A 9142-nucleotide genomic window follows, 5' to 3' on the forward strand; every position below is an offset into this window, starting at 1 on the left:
ATTGCATATTCAGACATTCCAAAGCAAGTTTACGTCTGAGTATTCAGAACTGAGAAAACAAATTGCACTTTCTGCAAAAGATCGAGATTGTGACATTTCCTGTATTACTACATGACTTGTATTAATCTGCAGTCATAGTGTCACACCAGACTGTTCCGTCTCTCCCTTTCCGTTCCTGTTCTCTAAAAACCAAACAGTAGTCTTTCTTTGGCTGCTCTTTCTTTGCCTTTCAAGCTTTAGCTTCATCCACCGTCCCCATTAGTTTCCCATGAGAGGCTAAATAGGTGGTTTAATGGTGGTTATTATCACTGTCACTGATTTTGCCATTATTTGCTGCGCCAGGCAGCTGCTGAAATCCACCTACTCTAGCGATTTGATATCAATGCAGGAACAGGACGTGTGTGTGTGTGTGTGTGTGTGCGTGTGTGTGCCTGAAATAAGGAACTAGATTGGTGTCTTGGGTCTAAACTGCACTTTCCCGTCTTTCTCTTCCCTTCTTCTTTTATACTTTTATACTACTTCACTTCTTTTAATCAGACTTTTCATTAGACGATCCCCACCGCTGAGATGGAACAGGGTTTTTGTCTTTTCTCTCTTACTGGAACAATACATAGATCTGTGATCCCCATCAAGCAGCAGTCAGAGGCAGATTATGCACATTAGCTTCACCTCATGTCCAACATTAGGACAAATTGAGCACCAGACGGTCAGCAGCGGGATCTGCACTGTGTTTTCAGTCGAGCTGACGGTAGAGATAGGGATTTATTCCAGCAGATAAGCACAGTGAGAAAATATTGTTGTTTCCCTTTCTTTCCAAGCAGTGGTTTTCAGGCTAGTTTTCTAGTCCTGCCTTGATAATTATTCCTTCCTTCTTCATCCTGCCAATTTTGCTGAGATTTCAACTTTGGTCCGTGTGAAATCTGAGATATATGTGTATATTTTTTTGCTGACTACAGCCTGTTACTTCATAAGCTTCTTAGAATAGAGAAAAGGCTGCATTGTTTCCTTAAAAAAAGGAAACAATGCACACACACACACACAAATTGAATATTCTGAATGGTATTTATCTCATATAACACCGCATATTAACAGATATAATTCATCGTGTGTTTTCCAGTCGACGGGCCGGAGAAATCCTCGCTGGCCAGCTGTGATGTCGTTGTGGACGGCGCCGCCGACACACAGAATTCCCACGCATCGCGGCAGCAGCGAGGGAAGCTGTCATCGCTCGGAAAACTCTTCAAACCCTGGAAGTGGAGGAAGAAGAAGACCAGTGACAAGTTCCAGGATCTGTCCAAAGGTTTGTGTGTGTGTGTATGAACAAGTCATCATCAGTGTGTGTGTGTGTGTGTGTGTGTGTGTGTAAAGCCCACAGCTGCCTTTTAACTTTCTCTGTTTAAGGAACATACATGGCAAAGAAAAGCACATCTTCACATTATAAAAGCTGAAATCTAAACGGTCGTTTATTGGATCAACTAATTGAGTGACTGATCTTTCCAGCCGCGTGAGCCGCATCGCGCGTGACTCGGATGCGTAACTATCTCATTGCGAGCAAAGCAGATCGATTCCCTCTCGAGCTGTTTTTCTCTAAACCCACCAAACGTACCACAACACGATTTTGCAAAAAAGCGCATTGGAACTGTTTTGCCACGCTTTTGTGGATTCTTGCGCCATTGAATGAGTGTCGGTAGAACACCGCACAAAGGAAGAGCTAGTAAAGTCCCTCCCTTCAATCACTCAATGACCGCCGTGTTCATCTTTCAGTTTTGGAAAGAAAAATCTCCACCAGACAAACGAGGGAGGAGCTCATCAAGAAAGGAGTTCTTATCTCTGACCAAGGTTTGTCTAATGGTTTATCCATTTCAGAAACTGCTCCAGAATGACACTGTTAACGTAGATGGAGCTGCTTTTTTTCTGACCGCATTTATTACCTTCAGGTATTTAAGTTCAATGCTGTCTTAAATGGTTACATTTTGATGATTGAAATCTATCCTTTTTAGATGAAACGATAAGCAGTGAAAATCTGAATGGCCATGCCACCTCCAGTGTGACATCAGAGGAGGTCAAAGTTCATATTGAGTCTCCAGAACCTCTGTTGGAGGAACAGGCCACTGGGACCGTCGTTACTCAGACCAAAACAGGTAATTTGTGAGTCAGGTCAGGCACACGCTTCTTAAGCCTGAGGGAAAAAGGCTAAAGAGGAGAGAACCCCTCGTCTCCAGTCTTAGCATAATGATTGTATGTCAGTAGCATCCTTCTGGTATCTGAATGTATTCTTGAACCACAGTAGTAATATTGTGTCAACAAAGACAGTGTTCAAGTTACTTTTGGTGAACTGCAATTCTGGATTTAATCTTAGAAAGTACAGTGGAACCTCGGTTCTCCAACAAAACAACGGAGTTGAAAATGCGTTGGAAGTCGAACAGATTTTTTGGAGTCCGAACACACGAGTGAAGCCGAGGCGAACGAAGGCGGAGTCTACCCGGGTATAGGTTCAGTTTGAGTCGACCTTCCAGAGGAGAAAGACTGTGCTAATATGCGTGTTTTCTTTAGCTTTGTTCTCTTTAGCTCTTAGTCATGGATCCAAAGAAAGGCAGTTGTGATACTATTGGGGGGGGGGAGTTGGGGATCTAGTCTGATGGACGGCTGCTTTACTTGAGCTGCAGGCTGCAGCCACCCATCGTCTTTTCTTCTGGCTGTGGCACCACAAACCACTGAGGGATCTCTGACCGGGTCAAATGTGTTCAAATAGATATTTCCATTATATCCGCCTGCGGCCGCCATTCACGGTCTGATATGAGCAATAGCCATCGCCGGATGGCCCCTCTCCCCCAGGAGACAGGCGCTCGTTCACACATCTGATGCTGCTTTAGTGCAATTATTTATTTATTTTTACCTCTGCCCAAGGGGTTATGCTTTCTGTTTTTTTTTTACCAAAAGCTACACAGTGGATTTAATTCCTATATGATATTCCTACACTATACTGTATGTGTCATATGTCAAGCCTTCTATATTACTCTTTCAGTCTCTCCTTCTTTGCTTGCCTGTTATAGATCTCTTTGCACAGATGTATGTTAACCTCTAAATGCCATACCTTTCTCTCCCGATTCCTCTCATTTGCTCAGAAAAGCGTGATACTAAATCCCCCATCCCGGAAAACCAGGCGCGACCTCGAGATATTCAAACAAAAAAAACGCAAAGTGCCACTCTGCCCGCCTCTTCCAAACCTGCAGGTGGCGCTGCAGCCGCAACCAGACACAGAGATGCTGTGTCTGGGGCTAAAAAGGCCGCTAAAACTACAGGCAAGGCAAGCTCGTCCCCTCAAGCTAAAGCTAATGCGCGGGGCAGTAACAGCACTAGTCGTGGAATCGGTAAGTTTAGCTAGTTGGTGCTGTAGCCAGTTTTGCTTTTAGATCATGCATGTCTGCATGAAATTGCCCTGATATCACTGAGGCGAGAAGAGACTAAATATGCATCAAAGTCATCTGTAAACCCTGTGTGTGTGTGTGTGTGTGTGTGTGCATGTGCATGTGCACGTGTACTTCAGTAGCATACGACCCAGAGTAGTGCATGTGATTGTCATGCAGTCTTTTCTAAAGTTTGTTTTTTTTACTTTCTGCTGAGTTACTGTGGTTTAAAGAAGTTCAAGAGAGCTTTTACCCAACAACGCTGCACAGACTCTGGTTAACTGGAGCCAAAATCACATCTTCGCCTGTTGGGTGCGACACCGGCTGCTCTTTATGCTGTGGCCAAAGAAAGTAAAAAACAAAATCACCAATGGCCACGTATAATAAAGTTGTTGAACTTCTTTTCATGCAGCCAATCACATTGCTTTGCCTCGGCATTTAGACACAAACTTTGAACAGCGTCCCACATTTATCTTCAAGCTGAAGGCTTGAACATGAGCACACATCTCGTCAACGGGGAACACGGAACATCATTCTGCAGGAAAGATAAATAATGATCATCTGAGCTCGAGCACAGAGAAAGGAATGTAAACTGTGTTTGCAAATGTCAGTTTGGCCTCTTTTGATGCCGGTGTGCTGCTCAGTCTTTGATATTTCTTTGACTTTTCACATTTCTAACTGTGGCTTCATTTGGCTTGAAAAACCTTTTCTTTTGTGGCCTGCATCATGTCCTCATATTGTGGAGGAAATCTAGAGCATCGTTCTAATGGTCTTCCCTTCTTTGTTTTTTTTTTTGCTATTACCTCTGTGCAGCTAAATCCTCCCATCCAAAGAAGACGGGTGGCACGACAAAAGCCACTCCTGCCTCAGCTTCCAACCTTCGTTCTCGTGCGAATAAGGAGTCTGGAGGAGCAGCGCAGAATGGCGGAACCGATGCAAAAAATAATTGGAAATCAGACACCCGCCTTTCTTCCGCCATTTCTCAAAAGACCGCTACCGAGGCTCCTAGCCGGCCTGTGGACTTAAAATCCTCGCCCCTTTCCTCAGATACCAAGTCTCCCTCATCAAAGCAGGTAAAGGAACCTGGTCTAGTTCCTAAATCTGCTCCCAAGGCCTCTGCTGCAGGTGAGGAGACAGACGAAGATGTGGCTCCTGAACTCAAACTCCTGTCTTCACGTTGTAAGACGGCTGTAGAGGACACTTCTTTCACAGAAGGAGACAAGGACAGCAGCTCAGAGGGGGCGAAGCAGGAGAGAACAGAAGGGCCTGGAGCAGCAGGAGAAACAAAGACAGGAGAAAAGGAATGTGCTGTGGAAAACAGCCTGAGGTAAAAATCCACTCAAAGCATTAGACTTTATGTGTTTTACAAGCGCTTATGTTTTATTTAGGTGTCTACACAGTCACACTGGAGTCCCGCGGTGAGAACTGAAACGCTTAAATATAGCAGCGATCTGATTCATTTTGTTTGTGGGCAGTATTGAAAAATATTGGTGGAAACAGCTATATAAATCTGATTTAAAAAAAAGAAAATCACAAATTCTGTCTTTGCTCTCTTTAGGTCAACAGAGGTCGAGGCTGAAAAGTCGCACGGCCTCAGTGTGAACACACATCAGGTCGAGGTGACGGTGATCCCCGATAGGCCGAGAGACAGCCAGACGAGTGACTCTGACTCTGACGGCCCGATCCTCTACCGTGACGAGGAAGAAGAAGAGGAGGAAGATGAATACACAACCAGTATGCATTAGTTTTGTACGCATCACACAGTAAGCGGCAAAGGCCCAGCATGCCTCAGAACTCACACTGACATTTTAGATGAGGTCCTCATGACCACACATCATCAGTTGTGGCGTGATGATGATGATGATGATGATGGTGGTGGTGATTCGGGCGTTCCAGTTTGGCAAAGCTCTGTGTCCAGTGACAAAAAAAAAATGAAAGAGAGTCTCATCTGCATGAAGGATGCTTTAAGGCCCGGTGACGTCTCTGAATGGTCCTCATTGTTGGGTCTCCAGGCTCTTTGGCGATGAAGATCCGCCGACGAGATACCCTGAACATCAAACTGAGGAATCGACCCAGCAAAAAAGAGCTGGAGGAGAAAAACATTCTGCCAAGAAGCTCCGAGACGGAGAGACTCGAGCTCCGCCAGCAGATAGGCTCCAAACTGGTCAGGTACACACTCTATATATAAACAGTACACACACAGTCCTGCAAAAGATATACAGCAGAAATCTGCGAAGGAGGTTAGTTTGGACTCTTATATCAAAAGAGGCAGAAAGTATTCACGCATTTGAATAAGCCTCTAGTCATCTCTTTTTGCAGACTTTGCCGTGGTAACTGGCGATGTTTTTCTGCAGCAGTCCGCTTAATGTTGAGACAACTTCCTGTTTGCAGAAAGGTGAACAAAGTTTGCTCTTTTCAGGCGCTTGAGTCAAAGACCAACCACAGAGGAGCTCGAGCAGAGAAACATCCTGAAGCGTAAGTCTGGCATTTGTTTTATGACCGGACAATTGTATTCAATTTAAATTTTATTTATAATAATTTTGGTTAACTTCTTACAAGCTTGAAATGCACAGTGTGCATAGCATTGGTTTCACCGCTTCATTGGACACATGGTGGGGGATGTGTGTAGATGGCAGTAAAAAGTGCGTTTCACCGCGTAGGTTACAGCAGGCTGTAGGAGGCGAATCACGTCTTGAGTTCGAAGCAGAGGCGGGAGCTTTTTACAGACACGAAAAGTGTGATATGACCCAGTTTGTTCTCTGCTTGCAGAAAAAAATGAGGCAGAGGAGCAAAAAGCGATGCAAGAGATTAAAAGGAGACTCTCCAGAAAGGTAGTGTAAACATCAACTCCTTAAACCCCCCCCCACACACACACACACACTCGTCATGTATTTGGAGGTGGAGTCATTTTAGGTGCTGAGAAACGACTTCGCACGGAGAGATTAGCACCATCTACTGGAACTAGATGGACTTTTCTGTCAGTTGACAGACATTTCTGTCTCTTTTTCTTTGTCCTTTGTGATTAAAAGCAGCATTTGTATCATAGAAATATTTTAACATGGTTGTTAAAGGCTGCAATAATAAGCACGCATACACTGCGGTAGACAGTGAATTAATATTCTAAATGTTTGATGTGTGTCTCTTAATCTCTAATCTTAGTCTCTGTCGTCTTTTGTCTCCCACTCTTGTCACGCGTGTGTCTGCGTAGCTGAGCGTGAGGCCGACGGTGGCAGAGCTCGTCGCTCGCAGGATCCTGCGTTTCAATGAGTATGTGGAGGTGACTGATGCCAAGGATTATGACAGACGGGCGGACAAACCCTGGACTCGGCTCACTCCCGCTGACAAGGTGAGCTCGGTTTAATTACCCTCGCCGAAGGGGAGGCGAGGGTATTGCAATTGGGTCTGTTTGTCTGTTTGTCTGTTTGTTTCAGCTTGTTGATTTAGAGTTAGGGTTAGGATTTATATATATATATATATATACATTATAAACATATTTATCAGTGGCAACAGGTGGGTACTCGAGCATTATGCCCACATTTCATTGTTAAGTACTTCATTTCCAACTCTTGGATTTAATCTGATCCTATAATGGCCTCCATGTAAATTTTGGCTTTCGGGATTGGCTCCCGTTCAGTCCGTTCAGTCATTTACAAGAACATATGTCAGGCACAGTGATCTGTGGCAATCTAATCCTTTTTCATACCCAGTTGTTTCATGAATGTTTGCAACTAAAATTCTGAATACAATAATAATGTGCTATTATTATTACGTTTGCGAATCAAGTTTCGTAAAGAGTACAAACAGCTATGAATTGTGGGTAGTTCCCTGAGGGGACATCTTTTATGGAAAGGACACTCAAAGAGCCCAATAAATCCAAATGAGAGGCCATGGACCGGACGTGATTAGACCGGGTGATGCATGAGTTTTACAGGGAGGTGTGTGTGTGTTTAACAGCCTTGTCCTGATTTTATCATGGTGTTAACGCGCGTGTGTGTGCGTGTGTGTGTGCGTGCACGCGAATTGCCCCTCAGGCTGCCATTCGTAAGGAGCTGAATGAGTTTAAGAGCCAAGAGATGGAGGTTCATGAAGACAGCAAACATTTCACCAGGTACTCCAGCGGTCCATCACCACCATTTACCACCAACGCTGACCTCCAGTTATTCCTCATTAGTAATAACTATAACTCAACTCAACTTTATCCGGCTGTTGATTAACTCACAATGATTATTCTGGTTCGCCCCAACGCATTTCATCCACATTTAAGAGGCAAATTGCACCATTATCCTTTGACGCTGGGTCAGGTTCACTCGCTTTATATTCCATTAAATCTGTGCAACATGGTTTCCATGGCTACATTCCTCATGTCATATCCTGAAATGCATTGACAGCTATTTTCTTTTTTAAATGTTGCTTGATCAATTCTGCTGCTTGCATTGCGATTGTATTTTCATGAACGACAGCGGATGCGTTTGTGTTTGCAGGTTCCACCGACCCTGAGCGATCCCAACCGCTGGTTTGGAGCCGGAACCACGAGGTCTCTGGTCTGCAGCTCGCAGCGCTCGCTCGCTCTCTCTCTCTCTACAATCCATAACCTCCACACACTTAGCTCTGAGGTCCTCACACACCTGATGTATATCTGACCATAGAGCCACTTACAGGTGTATGTCAAGAACGCGACCCAGTGAAACATTTGCACGTATCTGTAGTTAGAACAGTTGTGTGTACAGGGTTCTAACTAGAACCATTTATTTATTGCAGATAGCCAGAACCTGCTGTGAGGCTCCGGGAAAGACAAAAATGGAAAGATTTACCCTTGTATTAGTGGCTCAGTCGTACTTTGTGTGCTTACCTATATATGCCTTCTGATGAATTGCCTTAGGGCTGTATAAACGGGGCATCCTCCTAGGACTGGAAACAGGGCTGGTGCTGCCGGAGCCGATGTCAGCACCCGTGTGATGTGTCAGAGCAGTCATTTTCTGCTCCGATCTGCCTGTAAGAGTTGAATATGAATTCCATTTGCTTTATTTTTTTAGAGAATATTTCAAGTATGTTGCCACTAGATGGCATCGTAGCATAAGAGATATAGAACGTGAGGTCAAATATTTGTATGCAGATTTAGATTAACCTGCAAGTGTTATATTAGCAACATCTGAAGCAGATTTTTGGTGCAGACCTTACGCTCTAATAACGATGCCCGCAGGCCTCCTGATGCTCTCGTACCTTCATGTTTCCCGTGTTCACTTATTAAGCACAAACCTCTGATCAGGAAGTGCTGGATTTGCCATTTGGAGAGCTTGACTTTGTTTTATTCATTTTAAGATTTTTTCTTTTATTTTTTCTTTTGTATGGTGTCCTTATTTGAAAGTTTACAATCCTGGTTTCTCTTGACTTCCTTTAAAGCCCCCCCCCCCCCCGTTGAAGCAATTGAATGAGCTGTCAAAGAAGAATTCCACTTCTTCTGACATGCATTTACAATTTAATCTCTAAGCCTGTGATAAAAGTGCTGACAAGTACAGCAGTGGTTTTTTAGCCCTCTTTCTAACGTGCATCTTGAATTTAGATCTGCGATATTCAACAGTTTTATTGGTTTTTATCCCCAAACTGTACATTTGTCATTAAGTTGATTGTGGAAAGGACTTTTTCAACTTTTTAGGAAATGAAATAAGAAAATGGATTTGGAATGCTGAGTGGATAAAACAAGCACATCCATTATACGCTGTCTTAAACTGCATTTC

General features: G+C 43.9%; 1 protein-coding gene across 1 annotated transcript; it reads left to right on the forward strand.

The window, feature by feature from the left end:
• Positions 1-1117: 1117 nt before the first annotated feature.
• On the forward strand, positions 1118-7998 carry LOC137915941 (phosphatase and actin regulator 2-like; the record flags this gene model as incomplete). Its single annotated transcript, XM_068759062.1, has 12 exons — positions 1118-1300; positions 1765-1839; positions 2001-2141; positions 3126-3371; positions 4221-4734; positions 4966-5141; positions 5420-5576; positions 5827-5882; positions 6177-6238; positions 6616-6753; positions 7439-7577; positions 7889-7998. Coding segments are annotated over 12 exons (1997 nt in total), but the record flags the coding sequence as incomplete, so codon positions are not given.
• Positions 7999-9142: the final 1144 nt, after the last annotated feature.

The sequence above is a fragment of the Brachionichthys hirsutus genome, unplaced genomic scaffold (genome assembly GCF_040956055.1).
Source record: "Brachionichthys hirsutus isolate HB-005 unplaced genomic scaffold, CSIRO-AGI_Bhir_v1 contig_808, whole genome shotgun sequence".
In the NCBI taxonomy this organism is placed as follows: Eukaryota; Metazoa; Chordata; class Actinopteri; order Lophiiformes; family Brachionichthyidae; genus Brachionichthys; species Brachionichthys hirsutus.